The 21034-nt window shown below is 49.0% G+C and overlaps 2 protein-coding genes across 21 annotated transcripts in view; one reads left to right on the top strand and one right to left on the bottom strand.

Moving 5' to 3' along the window:
• C11H3orf18 (chromosome 11 C3orf18 homolog) overlaps nucleotides 1–8883 on the bottom strand; it is a 49185-nt gene extending 40302 nt beyond the window's left edge. For 3 of the 16 annotated variants that reach the window (XR_012777453.1, XM_075514074.1, XM_075514080.1), the window contains exons 1-5: nucleotides 6230–8736; nucleotides 5832–6187; nucleotides 4527–4919; nucleotides 3100–3125; nucleotides 1309–1438 (exon numbers count right to left, since the gene is read on the bottom strand). Coding sequence is in view for 13 of the 16 variants with exons in the window: in XM_075514074.1 (XP_075370189.1) it covers nucleotides 1309–1438; nucleotides 3100–3125; nucleotides 4527–4760 (390 nt within the window). In the remaining 3 variants the exon portion in view is untranslated. The other 13 variants (XM_075514082.1, XM_075514081.1, XR_012777455.1 and 10 more) reach the window with 12 other exon arrangements.
• A 95-nt stretch (nucleotides 8884–8978) lies between these two features.
• Nucleotides 8979–21034, top strand: part of HEMK1 (HemK methyltransferase 1, mitochondrial release factors N(5)-glutamine) — a 33525-nt gene continuing 21469 nt past the window's right edge. The window contains exons 1-4 of one of the 5 annotated variants that reach the window (XM_075514066.1): nucleotides 8979–9191; nucleotides 11451–11897; nucleotides 12383–12474; nucleotides 15033–15126. In XM_075514066.1, the coding sequence (XP_075370181.1) occupies nucleotides 11607–11897; nucleotides 12383–12474; nucleotides 15033–15126 (477 nt within the window). In that variant the 5' untranslated portion in view covers nucleotides 8979–9191; nucleotides 11451–11606. Of the gene's footprint in view, nucleotides 9192–9243; nucleotides 10106–11450; nucleotides 11898–12382; nucleotides 12475–12862; nucleotides 12922–15032; nucleotides 15127–21034 lie in introns of those variants that run through there. The other 4 variants (XM_075514063.1, XM_075514064.1, XM_075514065.1 and 1 more) reach the window with 4 other exon arrangements.

Below are 21034 nucleotides of genomic sequence, written 5' to 3'. Positions count from 1 at the left end.
TTTCATATTCCAACACACGCATCTCCTTGCGTCCATAGCAAATTGGGAAGCATGTCTCAAGGTAAATATTTTATAATTACAGTTGTATATATTATCCCCTGTTTCCCTTTTGGCCCACACCAAGCTTGCTACAGATTATCTGAAGGTGTAAAGTGTGTGGAAACTGAAAATTGTTTGGGAGAACTCCTGCTCCTGGAACTGGAAAAGCAAGAGAAGACATGGGCAACACAGAGCAGCTGGAGAGGAATTCAAGAAAGGAGAGATGTCTATTCTAAGGGGAGGCTGCATCACTGGCTAAGAGACGTACCTGTTCCAGCTATCCCTGTCGGCTCTGTCTTTCAGAAAGGCTTTGTGGTGGTGGTGACAAAGGAAACAGAAAACACTGTGAAGCTGGCTGCAAACGATGGTGAGAAGCCCTTCTTCCCTATTTCTCCTACCTCTTGGTACACTGGGGAAGGAAATAGGTCTTTGACAAGAGGCTATCTGGACCATTAACCAAAAACAACTGGCCAAGCTATCAAGCTCTTTCCTAACTCACAAATGTAGTAAGTCAGTGGTCTGTGAGGACCTTATCATTTCTCAGCATGCTGCATGCCTTTGAACACTCAGAAGCGGTCAAAGCAAAGCCTTCTTCCCTTCTCCCCAAATTCAAATAGAGAACTCTTCTCCCTTTTCTCTTTCTGAGCCATGCCTGCTCTGTGCCCAGCAAGGTTGGCCTGGAGATGCTGACAAGACCAGATGCGCCGTGCCACAACAATGTGCAGGCTTTCTGCCTGCGTTCTTCAGGACTTGCAGCACAGTTCACTGTTACAATTAGAGGCTTTCCCTCAGCAAGGCCTTGTTCCACACTTGCATCCTTAGGCAAAGCAGGGATGCCTTAAAACTGGGTGGAAATTATTTGCTTTTCAGGGCCAGGGCAAAGGAGACTCAGTGCTTTGTGGGCATTGAAGCCCCATCTCCCAGAAAATGGCATTAATCCTACTGCTCCCTTGTGGTGCCCTGGATGGTAAACTGTAGTAAGCTCACCCTTAATTACTGAATTTGCCCTTTTCTCTCTCCTACTCTCTGAGTAGAGCCAGCACTTTGCCTCCCCAAGTTCTTTGTCCTAATTGCCTGACTCTTCAGTCCATCCTAAGCACTCCAAAATGCTCAAGCCCCCTATCTCCAGGGCTGGCAGATGGGGGAAGTCCTCCTGAGGCCTTACATGGTTTCCTTACCCTACAACCCTACAAAAACTCTTTGACTCTGTAACAAAAGCAGTGCAGATACCAGTGGTTGTAGTAAGACTCGCGGGTCCCTGCTGCCTACCTTGCTCTGTGATGCCTGGGAAGATGCTGCATCTCGCCCATGTTCCAGCAGCTCCTGCTCCAGTTCATCCTGTTCCTCGGTGGGATCGAAGTTGTACATGGGCATGAGCTGGTGCCGTAGCTTCTCCAACCTGCCCGTGGGAGGGAAAGGAAAGGGTCGGTTGAGAAGGACAGATGCTCAGGCTGCCTTACCCATCCCACTGCTGAGGCTTTCTGCAGGCTGTTTCTCCTGCTGCACAGGGATTCTGCTCTTGTTGCTCTTGCTGGATAAGGGTCATGTCCTGTCCTGCAGGGATGAGGATAAGAACCTACTACACACAGCTGGCAGGAGTGGAAGATACCCAGAGTGCAGTTACAGGGATTAATCACAATCACTAATCTATGTTGGCAGGCATTACGCACAGAGGAATCAGACAGGGATTAAGTTCCTGCAGACCTTAAAAGATCAAGCTTTATGTGGTGGGACAAAAGAGACGGTGGAACATACTGGCTAGGCATTTTGCAACTTCTCCCCCTGTCCCTCTGCTCACAACAGCCAGTCCTGCCATGTCACACTATGTCTGCCAGCAGAAGTCCACTTTTAGCTCCAGGGGCCCAAGAGTAGTATTTTAACTCTGGGGTTGAAGTACATAAAAATAAATAGAAAATAACAAACAATAAATAGAAAATAGGAAAGAGATAGATTCTCATAGGAGGCTGATGCTTGTGGACACTGTTCTTACTCTTGTATCATTGCTCCAAGTGACAGAGCTATAAAGTATTACCCCAAGGGGTCTCCCTAAATACTGGGCAGCTCAGAGATGGACGATGGATGGGTGGGCATGCCCCTGTGAAAACACTGAGCCTGCCTTAGGCTGTAGCTGAGTTTTGGGGGGTGGGGGAGGGAAACACACAAGCAGTTACTGGCAGTGTCACCACAAATATCTATTTTGGCAAGTGTTAGGATGACACATTCCCTCCCTGCTTCTGTATGGGTTTGCCAACACAACCATTATCTCCAGCAGTGCTATGTTCACAGGCCAAGCATTAGCAGTATGTGGCAGTACCCAGATCTGGGCTTCAGGGTCTGGCTTGGAAATTTTACAGTGGGCAGCAGCGCTACGTGAAACTCCGTGGCCAGGCCAGGCCTGCCACAAGGAGTCAGGAAGGGAGGAGGTACCACATCTAATGGATCTTCACCAGTATCTCTGCTGTCAGAGATGGAAGAATGAAGATGTGTGTCTTCCTGCGTGCTGCTCTCCTCTCTATTTTCAGCCAGGAGCTTAACAAGGAAATGAAGACACTAAGTCTTGGGCTAGAAAGCTGCAACTCTGCACTATGCTGCTGCCAGTTGCTGTGACTCCAGCTAAAGAGGCCTTCAGCCTTGCAAGGCCAGTGTCATTGGCCCGGGCTGTTGGAAAACATAGGGATCTGGGAATGGCTCAAATGTGAGATCCACACCTCTCATGACAGAGTTCCCAGCTTCTTTATATGCTCATAACCCTTTCCTCTGTTTTAGTGCATCTCATAGATGAAGCATGAAGAGTTTGCAGGATCCCTAACCTCTTCCTGCTCAACCATGTTTTTCTTTCCAAAGCTGCGGAGGAGTCTTTGAAGCCCTGGTGTTAGAAGGTAGGCCAGTACCAGGAGTGCAGTGTCCCTACCCCTGCGTCATTCACACGCAGCTGATTCCCTGTAGGCTTGTTCTCAGCCAGCCATACCTTACACTCTCCCCATCTCCCTGCCTCCTTCCTAGCTCTCTCTGGATTTTGAAGCACTGAGTTCCCTTCAGCCAACAATAGATGTTACTTACCTCTTCCTCTTCCTGATATACAGAACCTGAAGGAGAAAGAAAACCATCATTACAACAGTCCCAGTAGGATGGGGAACAGGTGAGAAGAGAAATTTTGGGCACAGGGCACACAGAAAGGAGGTGTAGCAAGTCTGGTGTCACTGTGCACCAAAGCAGGGGGAAGGGAGAAGTGACAACTGAAAATGAAATTTCATATGCATCAGTGTAAGCTCGGTGGCACATCATGTCTGACACTAAGTGCTTGAGTGGCCTGTTATTAGGTGTGTTAGTAGTAGTAAGAGTATTAGGTGTATTATTAGATGTAGCTCAGCACAATTCTGGTGGCTGCAGGGGACACGTTGCAATTTAAGAGTGGATGAAGAACCTTCCCTTTGTGGTTTTCATCTGTATATTTCCTACAACGTAGAAGTGCTGTTACCCCCTCCCCAGTAAAAAGGGAAGAAGCAAAGAGGGCATGCTCAATGACTTGCCTCGTGTCAGCCAGGAAGAGTGGCTGCGCTGGGAAGAAAGTGAGGCTTTTGGCCTCCAGAGCCTTGTTCTTAGAACTACAAACGCTGGATGTTGCTCTTGGGAACTTATGACCGTTTCCAGGATAATGTTTCCAGGTTCTCTTAGGGGCTTTTGGAAAAACTCCTCCTTGGGCCTGCAATGAAATTTTGCAGTAGTCCCTTTCTGTAGGCTCCTCTGATGGTTGTATTAGTGAAGCTCTTCCTCATACGAGGAATGGGAGCTTGCCGCTACCTTCTGTTCTCTGTTGGCAGGTAAACGATCTGGTTATATGTCAAAAGAAGAACTGCAGCACTTGCATTGCCCATGTCAGGCCCAGAACTATAGCTTCTGAAAGCTTCTGCCTACAGCATTAATGGCAAGGTTAGTTACGTAGCAAATCATCAAGGGCTTTGCTGATACCCAGCAAGTAGAACCTTGGAAATGCAGTCCAGAATGAATCTAGCTAAAATGGATTCAGGGCACTTCAATTCAAAAAGGCATGTCCACAGGGGAGATTAACATGGTTTCAACAGTCTGCTTTAAAAGTTAATTTGGATGAAGTTTCTTGCAGGGCCCCCATGTTGACAAGGTTTAAATCAATGCAGCTGTTCCAGTTAACAAGTCAGAACAGAATCTGCTTTGTATTCTTTTAACTGAACTTCCTATTGCTATTAAAAATAAATACTAATACTACATACGGCTCCTCTAGGCCTGCTGAGCATCCCGTTCAGACTAGACCTCAGGGAGACTGCAGAAATATTGGAGCACTAGATAAAGGCCCTAAAAAGAAAGGGATCTCAGGACCTATGAGCTCCCAGCAGTTCTGGGTGAGCCTTTAGCAGAATGCAAATAAATTATTCAACCCAAATCAGCCCTAGAGCCCCTTTGCCACCCTCCACCCTCAACCGACAGAGAAATATTTAAAAGGGCTCTCTTACCATAGCTACAGCCAACCCAATCACAGTAATGATCCCAAAGGACAGCAGCATTGTGCTCATGCCGGGTCCAGTGCTGGCCACATCTGGGATTTTGGTGCTGTTGAAACTGGTAGTCTCAGGGCTTACGGTAGCTGTTTCTGGTACAGTCACATCCAGAGTTGTCCCTGGGTCTGGCTTGGCCATGGTGGTGGTGCTGTGATACAAGTCACGCACAGAGGGTGAGCTGTAACTCATCCTGCCAGCTCTCGGTAGCTCCTTTTACCAAGCTGTTGTCCTCACCCATCAGCTACAGAAGCGGAGAGCTGCCCTTTGTATCAAGGACCCTCATGGGAGACCTATCCTGTAGCATCATTGCTGATGGTTTTTCTTCATAGGAACCACACTGGTTTCTGCCTAGGAAAGAATGAGAACAAATGAACAGTGCAGAGCTCTTAGAGACAGGCACAACCTTTTCCAAAGCTTCCCAATTCACTAGGAAAATTTTTGAGAGCAGCTCACAGACGCTCACTCAAAATAAGAAAAAGATTTTTCAGGGGTACTGAGAGCCCTTGAAGTTATGCCTGATTCACTTGAAGTCAGTGATACACTCTCCCCTCACTGCTTCAGTTCCACCTTCTTGCAGGCACTTGGCAGATCTATGTGGGGACAACCTTAGAACCAGGCTGAGCCAGGTGGCCTCTATCTGCCCTGGGAGACAGAGCATTTTCCTGTTTCTGTCTCTTGCTTTTAATTTCTGGAAAGTTACATGGATCCCCTTAAGTTTATCAGTGGGCACACATCCAATAAAATAGCACTCAGCTGTGAGGCATCCATATCTCAGGATGCTTTTTCTTGAATCCAAAGTAGGACTTCCCTATTGTGGTGGTCACTGGTGACTGGTAGGTCGCTGCACTATCCATTGCCCCACTGTCCCTCATCCCATGAGCTCTGGAAAGGCAGCTTCCTTAAAGCAGTGGGTTGCACTGGTCCCCCATCTGCTACTAAGAACAGTGAGTATTTCTCAAGTCCCCCATGAAAGCACCCACTCAAGCTTAGTCATGCACTGCTAATTATCAATATTAATTTTAAAATGAGTCCAATTTTGGATTGGAGTTGTGAAATTTGATGGACCTATTCATGCTGGAAACACGAAAGGCTTTAATTGCTTCATGCTTCTATTGTGCAAATGATCAGGAGTTGCAAAACACCATGGGATGATCCCATGGGAAGTATTTGCACATCTTTGTTTATAAAACCACTGTATATATATACAACTGTATATATATATATATATAACCACTGTATATATATACTGTATGCAGCTACCTCTGGACCAGAGCAGTGCCCACCCCAAGAACTACTGTAGCAGTCCTCTGATAACTTCTCTGCAGTTTAGCAGACATTACATCTCTAGACTGGAATGCAGCCGGGACATAGGGGTTAATGAGCTCTGAATAGAAAAAGATGTGCCTGCAAAGAGAAATGAGCCATCGTTCTGCTCCACTCTGTTCTATTCTAGGCAAGGTGATTGCGCAGTTCCCATTACTGTGACACCTTACTGCTGTCCATAACTGCATTAAGCAGTGCGATTAACATCTGTCACTAACAACTGGAGCAGAGAAATCACGCCAGGCAAACAGCACCAGGCTGCTCTGTGGTCAGTCAGCAGCCCAAGTAGCTACCTCGACTTGCGCAGCACTTGTCCTGCATCTCCCTGTAGCCACCTTGACTTGCACAGCACTTCCTGAGCAGGTAGATCTCTCACCACACATGCAGGATCTGTCTCACAGCTCCCTGTGAACAACTTTGTGAAGCTGGGGTTGCTGGGGGATTTTGAAGTGCCTGGGAGACTGTGGGAGCTGTCAAACTCCCATGAGTTTCTAGAGAAATGTGAAGATAGCAGTTCTGCTCTGGTCCCATCTAACATCATGCTGAGACACGAGTTCATTGCAGCTGAAAGGGACCGTGTCCTTCACTGACCACCAAACCGTGCACGCCTAGTTTAAACCATGTGGCACCTGGATTTACTCAGCCATTACTGACCACAGTGGAGCTCAGGTGTAGCGGACAACTCGGGCACAAAGATGGCGGATTTGAAATGAGCACCACAACAGCAGCAGCAACTACAGCCCAGCAGGGAAAGGGAAGGAACTGTTGAGCAGGTATTGGGCAGACCGAGCAGCTGCTCAGAGAGAATCATCGATTTGTGCTATTCAGGGAAACTCTTCGTGATGATAATTCACATTTAAAAAAAAGCCACCACCAAGGAAACAAAAAGTCAAAAAAGAGCCTAAGTGAAAGGAGTGAAGCAGGCCCAAGGGCTTTGCAAAGTATGGCTCTAGATCTCGAACGGCTCCTGAATTTTGGAAACAAAATGGGTTAGGCCTTCATCTCAATGCAGTGTCCAGTTTTGGAGAACCACTGGAACTTGGATGTTGAAGCTGATACCAAGCCTTTGGGTGAGACTCTTTTTGTATGGACCACTCACTGTGCTGCTGTGCATTGCTCCTCTGAATAAAGTTAGGCTAGGTTAAAATTAGCCAGCTGAAAATCTGGTCAAGTGGGAAGGGGGGCTCTTGTTCATGCTTTCAGCATCCTGTCTGTGCTGAAAGATTCCCAAGCCCAGAGGCCTAGCTCTAAAAGCAGTCCTGTATGAAGGGTTTCTGACATGGCTTAGACAACCAGTTCCAGGTCCAGATGAGGGTATTTCTGTTCCCAGGCCTCTTCTGGTCCAGGTTGCAGAAGGCCAGATGGGGAGGCTGAGTGCAAGTATGGCCCAGGGCCCACAGCTTACAACGGTAGAGCTGGGGGTGGATGATCTTTCCCACCACCTTCCTTTCCCAGTTGTCATCCTGGTTCTGGAAGTTTGATCTGCAGGCTGGGCACACTCCAAGTCCCTGATGGCTGCTCTGGGGCCAGGGACAGCTACTGCCTATCACTGGCAGGTTTCAGCATAGTCCATGCACAAATAGAACAGAACAGAAGAGGAACCAGATCCTCAGCTGCTGCGAGCTGGCATTCTTCCATTGCCTGCACCAGCAGAGCTTCTCACACAGCCAGGACCGCTCTGTGCTGGGCTCTGCTGGGTCTGGGAATAAGAGAACATGTTTGTTTCTCTCCTAAGCCAGCATTTCCAAACTGGTCTCTGATAGGCGCTGCGGTGGCCAACCCCTCTGAGATGCAGAACATCATGTCAGGCACTAGCTTGAGGCCGCTGGCTTTTCTGAGTCTTGGTTTTAATCTCTCTGTGCTGCAGTTTCCTCTTGGGTATGACAGGAATAGAGGTTTGTGTCACAGGGATGAAGATGGGTCACGGGCTCTCTGGATGAAGAAGGCAAATAACAACTAGTATTTTTTCTGCATTACTTCACCAAGATGAAGTGTCACTAGTAATTCAGCAATGCAAGCAGCATTGGGTTGCTGTTGGCTACGGGATGTGGCTTCCCAGTGCGTGAACTTGTGGCTTCCTCTCCCCCTGCTACAGGGCTGACCAGGCTCCGGGGCAGCCCCCAGGGTAGGGGGGGAAGCCCCAAACCGCGTGTGCCCGCTGTCCCGGAGCACCTCGGCTGTCACCCTTCTGCTGTCAGAGGGGTGCCACGGTCCCATCCCACCCTGGGACAGGCGCGGGGACACTCCCCAGCAGCGTCACCACTCCTCTGACTCTGCAGAGAGAAAACTGAAATACGAGCGATCGCCCTGACCCCTAGCCCCTTCGGGCGGTGCCACCCCACAGCTGGCTGGGGACGCAGTCCCTGCGGGAAGTCACGCTTTCCCCGTCCCGGGGAGACGTTTCCAGACGGATAACGGGTTATACGGCCCTTCCCGCTCTACCCAGGCGGTGACGGATCAGCGCCGGGGCTCGCAGCCGGCTCCCCGCCGCAGTGCTGCCTGCGCTCCGCGCCCGCGGCTCCGGCCACCCGCGGTGCTCCGCCTCGCCCGGCCGGGGCTGGGCGGGCCTCGGCGGGGCGGCGGGGACAGAGACGGGGTCGGGGCACAGCGCGGGGCGCCGCCGCCCGCCCTTCCCCGCCGCCGAGAGGCCGCGGCAGCCCCCGCCTGCGCCCGCGGCCCGGCGGGACGGGACGGGACGGGGCGGCGCGGCCGCACGCCCCCGGGGCCCGGCTCGCCGCCGCCGCCGCCGCGCCCCTCCCCGGAGGCAGCCGCGTTTCAGCGCCGCGCCCCCCCCGCCGGGGCGGCCGCTGCCCGCCGGCGCCCCCGGCCCGCTGGGGCCGGCACTTACTGAGCGCTCCCCGCTGAGGCGTCCGGTCCCCCCGGAGCGCCGCTGGCGGTGGGGCCGCCGGGGGGCCGCGCCCTCGGCCGCGGGGCCGCGCTGCCCGCGGGGGGCGGGCCGGGCCGCTCAGCTCCGCGCGCACCGCCGCACGGCCGGCGGCCCCGCCCCGCCGCTCTGCGCCCCAGGCGATTGGCCGGCGCCCGCAGGTCTCGGCTCGCGGTTGGTGAGTGCGCCTGTCACTCATGCGCGCGGCGGCGGGCAGGAGGTGCGACGGCTGTGGCGGCGCTCGGTGAGCGGCGGGAGCGTCTGGGCCGTGCGGCCGTTCCCCCGGGCCCCTTCCCCAAGCCCCGCACCGCAGTCTGCCGTGCGGGAGGCGGCTGCCCCCGGCCCCAGCCCCGGTTCCGGCCACCGCGGGAGCCGGCTGCGCCTCCAGTCCCGGCAGTGGCGGTGGCCATGAGGTGAGGCGTCGCCGTGCGGGCGCGCTCGCCTCTGAGAGGGGCCCCCGGGCCCGCCGCCGCCCAGGTAGAGGGGCCCCGCGCCAGCGCTGCGGTGCAGGCCAGGCGAGGTGCCTGGCGTTGGTCAGGTACTGCGTGTGCAGGGAAGGCCGGGACAGCTGGAAGGAAAGCCGGGCCCCGGGCCCGGCAGTGTTCGGTGGGGCTCGTTTACCGCCGGAGAGCCGCCCGGTCACTGAAATGAGGCGTGGGTGGGCAGCTCCCTCCCCTGGTACGGCCAGCGGGGCTGTGCGAGGGGCCGCTTCAGCTGACCGCTGACCCAGCAGCGGAAGGGTATGGACTTGCACGGCGCAAGTCCCAGCTCCTGCCCGAGCCTGTGGGTGAGACAGGGAGTGTAGGGCGTGGGCCGAGGGTGGGACAGGCTGTGCCTTTCGACGGCCACCAGTGTACGTGTTGGACTACAGTGAGTGGGGAACTGGGGATTGAATGGACCAAACCACAGAACTGCAGGAAAAAAAGTCTATTCCCTACCTGTGTGCAAACGGGTATTTGCACCAAGAAGTAGCACACAGGGACTGTTCTTGGCAGGGACCTCACATTAGTAGCTGGTTTCCTTTATTAATAATGACAGTGGTGGCAGCATTGTTCCAGCCATGGCCAATTAAAGTCTTATCTGCCTCCCTAACAACACTGATGGTTAATGTTTTATTCCTTTAGTGTTCCTCTTGTGGCAGTATCCCCAAAACAGGGCCTTGGAGTGGGGAGCTGCTCGGGTAAAGACTAGCTGTCAGACTGCTTATGCATAACATAAAGACAAGTTTTCACAGGGGCTGCTTATCTCTCTGCTGGGGGTAGTGAAGATGGTAAGAACAGGATCCTTGGGCTCTTAGAGCGCCCACCCCTTTACCAGGGGGTAGCAGGTAAGCCAATCTCGAGGTCTTTGCTGCAGGGTGTTCCCTCTGCTGCTTCCCTGAGTTCTCTTTGGTTTGATTTTGCCAAGGAAGGCAGTGGGGGCTTGACTCTTCCCACAGTTTCACTGTGCAGCAAGAGCAAGGCAGGCCCCACATTGCTGCCTGTGCAGGTGCCCCATGCAGCAGGGTCCAGGGCTGCTGCAGGGGTTCGGTGCCAGCATCTGCCCAGGTGGGAGCTGACCCAGCCTCCCCAGATCTCTCTGCAGCAGCGCTCCTACAGAGCAGAGAGCCACCCACCCTGGGTGCTGCTGGCTGCTCAGGAGAGGTATTTAGTTGTTTGTGTGGTGGTTTTCCAGAGGAATTGGAGGAGGGGAGGTTGTGGCCTCTCCGAGACAGTGATGAAAAGCAGCTGTCAATAGAGGAATGGGAATGGGTGCTCAGGGAAACCCACAGTGGCTCCAGGGACTGTGAGTCAGAAGGGAGGGGGGCCCTCATTTCTGATGGATCACAGCAGGAAAGCGGGATTGTTGTTCTGTTTGTCTCCATTAAAACACAGTTCCAAGTGTGATATGCAGCAGCTGTTTTGTAAAGTTTCATCTCCTTTGTCTCCTGCAGTCATCTTGTTTTTCTTCCCTCTGTCTGGCTGTGCCTATTCTCTCCTTTAAGAGACTGACTTCTCTCTGGCAGGGTTTGCATTTTCTGGCCTTTGCATCTTTCAGGTGTTCCTCTTCCCTCTAGTTGTACCTTGTGACCTTTTCTCCTTCCCCTGCTCTTAGCAGCTCAGTCCTAGCTCTGTGGCCCCTTCTCTGCTCTCTGGGAATGGTGACAGTGTGGAAGACCCTTGACCCATGGAGTCAAGGTCTTCTGTAAGCACACCTGCTAACCTAGGACTTGTGGTTTATGAACAGAGAGAGGAATAAAATAAAGAATCTAGGAAAGTGTGAAAGTCTTCCTGCAGGGAACCAGGGTGACCTACCCTTGGGGTGGAGAGCCAAGGGCTGGAGCTGGAGGTTGGTGTGTCTGTGGCTTTCTGGGACCAAGGACAGGCAGGAGTGCTGTGCCTGTGCGCAGGCATGCTCGCTTCTGCCTTGCCATGGGCACAGACTGGCCTCCTAGTAGCTCTGGCCCGTGGAGATGGGCAGCTCTGTGAAGAAATGGATTGCAGTGGCAGAGCTGGCTAGCTGTCACCTGAGTCTTTTCTTGGGGTAATCCTTTGTTACTCTCAGGGTGTAAGTAATTGGTTTTGTACCCGTGGGCTGGGATTAGGGCAAGCACAGGGCAAGCATTCTGTCAGAGGGGAGCCTGTGATTCAGTAGCTGAGGGATTCAGGCTGTACTCTTGCCTCTTTTTCTAGAGCAGAAGAGCTGCAAACCAGTGACATTTTTGTGCTGCCCTGAGGAGAATCCACTGACTGTGGTCAGCTGGTGCTTAGCCACAGTGGCTTGTGGTAGCACCAAATGTCCTGTGAGTCTCAGCACTGACTAGATCAGCTGATGGCAACGAGGAACACATGTGGAAGCCAGGAACTGATTTCACAACAATGAGATGCCTCACCCACCCACTGCTCAGGAGGTTGTTGGGTCTCTCACCTCAGTGTGTGCAAGGGGGATCGAGTCAAACTAAAGGTCCTATCCTCAGTCCAAAGCGGTCATCTCTGAGGCAGAGCTGCAGTGCAAGACCTGGGCTCGTGACTGCCACTGATGTGGTCAACTACTGGCAGAAGGTGTTTGAGACAAATGGGATCCCTGAAGCACGAGAATCCAGTGAATATATTGTGTCATTTGTCCTGGGAGCAAAAACAGTTAAGTAATAGGAAAAGAATAAGCTCTGTGCATGCCTCTCACTTTGTCATTTTGGTTGAATCCCTTACTTTTCTTTTTATCTCACTTATAGGAAGTAGAACAACTTTTCCTTCCTTAGATGGCAGAGAGGGTGCAGCGTAGTTTATTAATGCCAGTAGAACACTTGGGGTCTCTTAAATGCCTTCTTTTGCAGAGACTGAAATGTAACCCATGACATATACACCCACGCTGTACCCTGACTTGCTTGGTGGAATGATTCTTAATTTTACCTATTCTTCTGAGCCCCGAAAAGTAGAAGAAGAACACTTGTACAGATTTGTTTTTAAACATGCAGATAGGTTCTCCTAATCATTTGTGGTTTTGTACAGTCCCAAGCATATGTGTTTGTCAGCGTGCTGGGTCTCCCTGGAGGATGCTCTTGGGAGGGTGCAGAGGACACCCGAGTGGCACCAGTGGGCAGGTTTTAAAGTGACCTTGTCTTCAGTTTCAGAGCTTGAACTCCAAAAGCCTCCGCACTCCGCTTACAGCAGTGCAGCAGGAACAAATCCAGCAGCTGAGCAACAAGCGACTAGAAAGGTAGGAGCATCCTCTTACAGTTGTTCCTTTGGAGGGTTTTCCTCAGTCTTAATGCAGCCAGAAGAATGGTAGCAGAGAGAAGGCAGAAGACCATTAGCAGCTGACATGTCAAGTAACAGTGCTTTGTCTCATGGTGACTCAAGTGATGGGCATTTGCTGTTGTTGTCAGGTAGTAAATCACCTGTCTGTCCTGTCTGGGAGCAAAGAGGGCTTAAGGGATGTTGCGGAGGAGCAGGAAACTGGCAATACTGACTCTGAGTTGGGTGCGTTTTCATTAAGCCCTTCTGTGCTTACAAAATTTAGCCTTGTCCCCTTCTGTCTGATTCAGCACTCTGTTCAGCTGCCAGTCCTATACTGGTCTGTGGTGTTGCTGTGCTTTCCTTTCTAGACTTTGCCTGCAGGGGATTTCCCTGGTGTTTAGAGGTATCCATGGCTGTCGTAGCTTTGGTATTCTTTTGGCCTCTATTTGCTTGCTCTGTGTGAGGGGTTGTCTTAGTGCAAAAATTAAATGGGTTTGGTGTGAAGGAGCTACTTGGAATCAGGCTGGGCCTGGGGAGTAGTGTGTGGGGAGAGGAAATATTCAAGAACTTGGATCATTTAGAAGGGTGGGAGATGTCTGGGAGCATGTTTGGAGGCAACATCCTCCTGCTTGTTTACGTGAGTGTGGTTATGATGTGGATCCTCATTTTGCTGTGCGGATTAATCCTGCCATGACTTATGCAGGATAGGATGTGAGGGTTTCTCAGGGAGTCTGTGTGTTAGCAGTGGTTACTGTTTGTAGCATCTGAGTGTCTTCCGTGAAATTTTCCTGCTGCTCTTGAGTCTTGTGTTAGGAGCAGAAATGCAAAATTCCCAGAGCTGTCTCACTTGCAAGTTGCTCTGTCTTAAGTGCTGTTAAGGTTGCAACACACATCTGCTGTTCTACGTGAAGAAGTGAAGTATGGTGCCTCACAGCAGCTGAAAACATGGCCACAAAATTCATAGAATCAGAAGTTGACAGGGACCTCTGGAAATCTAGTCCACCCCTGCTGCTCAAAGCAGGATCAACTAGAGCAAGTGGCTCAGAGCCATGCCCAATTCAGTTTCTAATATATCTGAAGACAGATACTATACAACCTCTCTGGACAGCCTGTTCCAGTGTTTGACCACCCTCACAGTGTTTAAAAAAAGGGGAGAAAAAAAAAAAGGGGGCGTGGTTCTTAGGTTTAAATGGAATTGTCTGTATTTCAGTCTGTGCCCTTTGCCTGTCTTTTCACTGGATACCACTGAAAAGAGTCAGACTCCATCTCCTTTACTCAGTCTCACCAGATACATATGCTTATTGACGAGATTTCCCTCCCCTGCCCCCTCAGCCCAAGCCTTCCCTTCTCAAGGCTAAACTGTCCCAGCTCCCAGTCTCTCTCCTTGTATGTCAGATGCTCTGATCCCTTAATCATCTTAATGGCCATTTGTTGGACTTACTCCAGTATGTCCATGACTCTCCTGTACTGGTAGCCAGATGTTTCCTACCCCAGTGCTGAACAGAGGGGAAGGATCCCCTCCCTTGACCTTCTGGCAATGCTCTGCCTAATGCAGCCCAGGAAGCCATTGGCCTTCTTTGCTGCAAGAGCACATTGCTGGCTCATGGTCAACTTGTCCACCCGATCCCCATGGCCTTTTCTGCAAGGCCACTGTCCAGCTGGTTGGCCCCCAGCCTGTACTGGTGCATGGGGTTATTCCTCCCCAGTTTATAGGACTTCACATTACTCTTTGCTGAATTTAATGAGGTTCCTGTCAGCCCATTTCTCCAGCCTCCTGAGGTCCCTCTGAAAAGTAGCACACTCATCTGGTCTATTAACCACTCCCAATTTTTTGTCATCTGCAGACATGCCAAGGGTGCTCTCTGTCCCTTCATCCAGATAATTAATGAAGATGTTATGCTATATTGGCCCCAGTATTGACCCCAGAGGTACTCCACTAGTGATCGGCCTTCAGCTGAACTTTGTGCTGCTGAACACAGCCCTCCAAGCCTGCCAGTTTAGTCAATTTTCAGTCTACCTCATTTATCTAGTCCATACTTCATCAGCTTGTATATGAGGATGTGGGAGACAGTATCAAAACCCTTAGGAAAGTAAAGATAAACAGTATTGATTACTCTCTCCTCATGCACCAAGCTAGTCATTGTGTCATGGATGGCTATTGGGTCAGACAGGAATGATTTCCCCTTTGTAAATCCATGCTGACTACTCCCAGTCACCTTCCTGTACTTGGTGTGTTTGGAAACGATCTCTAGGACTAGAGAGTTCCATCACTTTCCCCAGTATCGAGGTGAGGCTGACTGGCCTGTAGTTCCCTGGGTCCAGTGCTTGATAACAAACTCTTTTGTGGGAATAGAGCTCCCACAGCTCCCTTAGAGTGCACGTGCACATTGCACAAGCAGTTGAGAGCCTTAGGGGTGTCTAGGTGTTCACCCTCAGGAGGGTTATGTGGTTAGTAATGAGGTAAGCATGGTATTGAGAGCTTTTCTGTGTTACGGAGTGTAGTCCTAAAGTGTTCACATTTGCTTTTGCCTGCCACAGAATGCCAGTGCAGTATGTGCTTGGTGAGTGGGACTTTCAGGACCTGACTCTGAAGATGAGACCCCCAGTATTTATTCCTCGGCCTGAAACAGAGGTATGAATGTGGGAAACATGGCAGGGGCGGGCTTGAATCTGTGAATTACATCATACAATGCAATCATAGCATTGTTATGAAGGCACCCTGTATATCATGAGGTTGTAGTGATGAGGAGGTCAGATCACTTCTTTTAGAACAGGGGTATTCTAAGCTTGTGATCTGGAACTGGTGCTGGTGAACTTTGCCTCCTGGCTCAGAGCAAGATATGTTGCAAGCTAGCCTATCACTTAATTACACAAAGATCTATCTCCATTGATGGAAAGACTTGGCTTTCTTTCCTTATTTCTGCTATAGTAATGTCTCCTAGAAGTTCAAAACCTATACTGCTATATCTCAGTGGCTTAGTACTTTGATACAAGGATAAGAATCTCGAAATTGTCCAAAAATTGTTAGCAAAATCCTGCAGCAGTAGAAAGCTGCTACTGGAAAATGGTAGTGGACTCCAGAGAGCTTGTTCGTCCATGTACAGACTAAAACAGTGCAGGCTGGTAGGAAATGGCACCTACCACCTGTCTGATGTCTCCACAGTCTAATAGTCATTTCTTCAGTTGTTTGCCTGCTGCTTGGTGACTATTGTAATCTGCTGGCAGCCCTCTGCTCAGGTCTCTTTAAGTATGGGCCCATGCTGTAAAAAGAATGAAAAGGCTTATTCAGACAGAATGTCCCCTACTGACAATGTCAGAAGAGATGCTAAGGACTGAGTGGGCTTTGGAGATGGGAAGACCACCTTTGCTTTTTCTGCGGAAGGGATACTATTGGGAATGTATGAAGAAAGCAGCAGGTCGCTAAAGAGAGGATGCAGTCTGCAGAATCCTTTATCTGACACCTTTATGTTACACAAAAGTTAAAAGGCAAAGACCACCTGTGCTTCCATTGTGCCCTTTCAAGAAGAGGGTGCTACTGAAATCCATGAGAGGGTTCCAGACAATTTAGTGGGAATCAGCACAGCTACCACTTGGACATCCTCTCATCTCAGCCTGTAGAAGAATATTCAGAACCAGAGTCTTGATTTGGTGTGGGGCATCAGCAGCATCTCCTTGAGAGCCTGCTGGGCCCTAAATCATAGTGATGACACTTGCATCCAGAGAAGGTGTGAGCTCTCTGTTGTGTCTGGGTTTGATCACTCTGTGGCGATTAAGTTTGGAGATAGGGCTCTAAGGAATAGTTTTGCCAGTTGGAGCCCAGCGATGGTTAGCTTTGTTATTGTCAACAGTATTTCTGCTCTGGTTGATTCAAGAGAGTGTTTCCAACCTCTAACTCCCCATTAATTTGTGGATGCAATGTGAGCTTTAAAACCAGGGAGAACTCTCCATGCAGTGCCAGGCTTCAAAGGCCTATTGTGTGGAGTGGAAGCCAGGGTGGCTGATGCTTGACAACATAGTTAATTGTGCCCACATGCGTGATTTTGGTAAAAGCATCTCCACTGGCCCAAACTGAAATGCAGTGCTGTGTAACATGTTGTGTTTGAAACCACTTAACATACCCTGGTGCAAAAATGTAGCATAAACAGCTTAACCCAAACCTTGTCTCTCTGTGAAAATTGTATTTGATGTGTCATGGTACTTACTATGAAGGCATGTTTTTAGCACATTTATTATGGAAGGCCGGAAGTTTATGATGATAGCTTGGGAATGGAGCTCTGTTGGCAACTGAGGAGGTTACTTGAACAGGAAGAGCATGGGGACAAGATCCAGCTATTTAGCAGCACCTGGCAGGACATTGCTTTAGGCATGCGCTGCATCCAGGAACTGTGTACTGTGTGTAACCTGTTGCACAAAGTAAGTTGATGTGCAGGTCCTTTTCTTCTGCTGGGAAGGAAAGGTTGGTCATCTCTGACTCCTAGCTTTGTGGGGTGTGTTTGGGTTTGCCTATGTTTTGTTTCATCAGAGTAATTTTTCCAGACTTCACTGGACTTTAAAACTGCAGTGGAAATATCTCCTTTGAAAAATATTGAAGTTAGTTGCATCTGTTGTTCCCTTTCTGTTTAGGATTTGTCTGCAGTGTTCTTAAAACCAGTAGAGCTGAAACTTTTCACCAAATAATATCTGTAAATAATCCTTGTTCTTTAGGAAGCAGTTAATTATCAATGTTGATATGCCAGGTTCAAGTTGCTTATATGTGACTGCACACACAAGCCTCGTGGCATGTCTTGTCCTTGGCTGAGTAGATGTGACTCCCTAAATTGACTTGTTTGTGCAGATACACAAGCAGCTGCAAATTTGCTTCCTAGCTATATTTATGTAGCTTCTGCAAATGCTCCTGCTTATTGATTCAAGGTCTGAAAAGAAGAGGAGCCATCTTTATGATGCACGTTTTATTCTATGGTTACAACAGAAGGGTTATGACTCTTGCTCCCAGACGTGTTGGTGATGGCATGACGGCAAACAGTATGACATAAACCACCAGCATTGTTTCAGTCCTGAGGGCAGACACACATGCAAAAAGAGAAGCTCAGTTGTCTGCTTAATTTTTCCCTGTGTGAAATTTGGGCCTTTGTAGTATGTTTTGTTCTCTCTGGTAGCTGAGCCCTGTCCCGTTCATGCCCTCTGGGAATATTTTTTCAGCACAATGTGGCCTCGTTCTTCTGTTCAGTGGGAGTCTGGGTGGGGAGGGGACAAGCAGCCAAAATTAGGAAACTAGCAGGTCCTGTTTAAGCTCTGAGAGCGGGATAACAAAAGCTGATTGTATTCAGTCATAACTTCTCGGTGTGCAGGGCTGATAGATACTTCTGTGAGCACAGACATACTGTGTTGGAGGAGAGTTTTGTTAAGCAGTCCTCAGTCTCACCTTCCTCCAGTTACCTGGCCTTCTGTGAGGAAAGCTTTGGACTCGTTGCTGCAAGCACTGACTGGGTTTGCAAGGGCTTGCGGAACCCAGTGTCCTGCCTGTTTTCCTCACGTGACCACCAGAGCCAGGTTTCTGCAACGGGGAGGTGTTTGGGCCAAAGTTTAGGGGTGTGCTCAGTCTCGTGAATTATCTTTGTTATGCGATTAGTATTGTAATGTCAAGGAATCCCTGTCTCAACATTGCTCAGTCACTGTATTAATGGAGAAGAAAATCCTTTTCCCAAAGCAAGGCTTTCTAAAACTTGGTCTGTGTTACTATCGCAGCAGCATTGCGTATCAGAGGAAAAATAGGACAAAGAGAAGGGGATCTCAGCCGACCGTGGATACATAATTCCTTTTTTTTGTACAGACAAATATAGGCTAAATGAAGCCTCACCATGACTTCATTAAGGAAAGGTTTCATTTGGTCCAGGACTTCTCCGAAGGAAGTAGTTTGGGATATGTGGCTCAGCAGTCTTTTACCCCTAGAGGGCACTCCGGGCTTAGGCTCACGGAGTTCCTGATGGCTCTATTTCCTATTAATTATTATAGGATTTGTGGTGTTTCTGATCCCCTCCTCTCTCAGATGCTGTGTTTTAAAGCCAATGAAGGCTTAGTTGTTCAGTGGAAACAAAAATGCTCTCCTTTTATCCCTTGCAGGTACCGTGCGGGTAGAGTCAGGTTCTCGGACATTGAGTATTCATTTTTGCTGGAGGAAAGCTGCTGGGAGGAGAGCTCCAGTTTTCCTTGGGAGGATTGTCAGAGTCCCACCATCCCCTCTAACCCTCAGGCCACTCAGGAGTCCCCTGGTGACACCTCCTTGACCTGTTGTGATCTCAGCACAAGCTCAAATCCTACATAATTTTTTTCTGTCTTGATTTTGTTGTAGTGGCTGTGTCATGAGAACAGTCCCTTGTCCTGTAAACGGGGGGCACTGTAGGGTGAGGATGTGTGTTGAGCCTGGGATACATCTTAGGGAAAGAAATTACAAGTCTGTGCTATGCTGAACACTTTTTAGTAGTCATGAAAGAAAGATTGTGGTTGCAATCTCCTGTGAGAGCAAGAAAAAAGACTTAGTGGGTCAGAGTATATTGGTCTGTCTAGTTCAATATACTGTGGCTGATCAGGGCTCGTAGCAGATGGTGGGGGCAAAATTACAAGGGAAAAGATAGGTATGGAAGGATCCCCCCTTCTTTTGATAGTCAGCAGTTAAGGGCTGTTCTTAGCCAAAGCTGGATTTGGGGCCATCCTGCTTCATAATCACTAATGGATCTGTCCTCCATTAATTTGTTTAATCCTCTTTTGAGTCTGTCTGTGACTAGCCTCCATGACATCATCTGACAGTGAATCTTTCTAATTTTGTGTTGTAAATGGGAAAGGTATTTTCTTTGCTGATGGTGCTGCCTGCTCATTTAAGCGCAAAGCCCTTACTTCTTACTGTGTAACACATAAACCATTCATGCTTTCTATAGCATTTGTAATTTTTAGTCCTGTTGCTGTCTAATCAATTCTTTTTCCACCTATGATTTTTAAGCTTTTAACTTGTTTCCCAAGATAGATTGTTTCTTTCCCATGATAACATGCTCAATACACCGAAAACATTGCTGTTTACTTGCATCTGTCAGCTGAATGGCCATCATTGTGCTGGGGTGTTCTGCAAAAGCACTTTAGGCAAAGATTTGCTCAGAGAAACCTTTCATGAAGTTTAACCTTACTTCTAGCTAAACATAATCATTAACCTTTCAAGAAGGTCAAGCACACGGAGAAGGGAGGATTTTTGCTTCCTGACATGTACACACAAATATACAGATTGCAAGGTGGGGCCTTTCTCCAGTGCTTTATGTCAAAGCAGTGTACATATTTTCTGTTTTAATCAGCACTGAAAGGAAGCTTTTGATACAGAATGGCCTTTCATTTCCCTAATTTCATTGCCACAGATGGTTACTTTTTTGAAAGGTCAAAAAAGGTCACGCTGTCTAGTGGAGTACAGCCATGGATCAGGAGTCAGGAGATTGGCGCTTTCTTATGGTTTTGCCTCTGCCTAGTTGTCTCTTCAAAGGGAGGCTGCTTCTCCTTTCTGTGTCACTGGCTTCCCAATTTGGGAAATGAAAAGGACGATGGTGCTCTATCTTGTACGTAGCTTAAAGACCTTTCTTGAAATATATATAGATTCCTATGAGGTATATTGAACATAAATGCAATAGGGCATTATTTAATAGCTCAAAAAGTAACTGCTGTCAAAATATAGCTGTAAACAAATGTGCTAAAGTTGGAGCATTGCTGTTGTGGCCTCACATAGATCAGATTTTGCCCATATGATAGGTAATATTTTATCAGTATGTTGGAGCAAAACAATATTTTCTGAAGTGGGCTGTGGCACAGAGGCTGGGGAATGAGAATTTTGAAGGGAACCTGTTGTTCCTAGCTCAAAGGGCAATTGCAGTCGCTCTGCAGCAACAAGTGTTTAATACAATCATATATGCAGAAATAAATAATGCAGCCTGTGCCTTGTGGCTTGAGGGGCTTCCCCTGCCAGGAGAGCTTGGAGAAAGATTTGGGGCTCTTATGGATACTGGCTGACCACGAGCACCCATTTTCAGTGGGCTGCCTAGCATGCTAATGTGATCCTTGGGTGTGTTAACAGGAGATTGCGAAGTACAAGTAGCAGGATTAAATAATCTGTGTACTGCAGTAGTGGAATAGTTGCAAAGATATTATGTCCAGTTATGTTACTGACCAGCTGAGGAAGAAATGGAAAACTAGGTTTGGAGAAGAACCAGTAGGTGGATTAACAGCTGGAAAGATCTGCCTTGTTGTGAAAGACTGTTTAGATCATCAAAGACAAGCTTAGGGGTTAATTACCTGGCACAGGGAGCAGAAATTTGATAACAGAAGTCTCTTTGGTTTCATAGACAAGTGTATAACAAGCACTATAAATGCAAGCCAGAGAGAGTAATTAATTACTGAAACAGCTTAGCAGGAGTCTACTGCTGGCTACTTTAAAATCAGGACAGGATGTTTTCCCAGGACAGATTCCTCCTTATTCAAAAGGAAATGGAGGAAGAAACAGGATTGTTCCT

This window comes from Mycteria americana, chromosome 11, assembly GCF_035582795.1.
Source record: "Mycteria americana isolate JAX WOST 10 ecotype Jacksonville Zoo and Gardens chromosome 11, USCA_MyAme_1.0, whole genome shotgun sequence".
NCBI classification, from domain to species: Eukaryota; Metazoa; Chordata; class Aves; order Ciconiiformes; family Ciconiidae; genus Mycteria; species Mycteria americana.
Note: the sequence above shows the minus strand (reverse complement) of the source record. Positions and strands in the feature narration are given on the sequence as shown.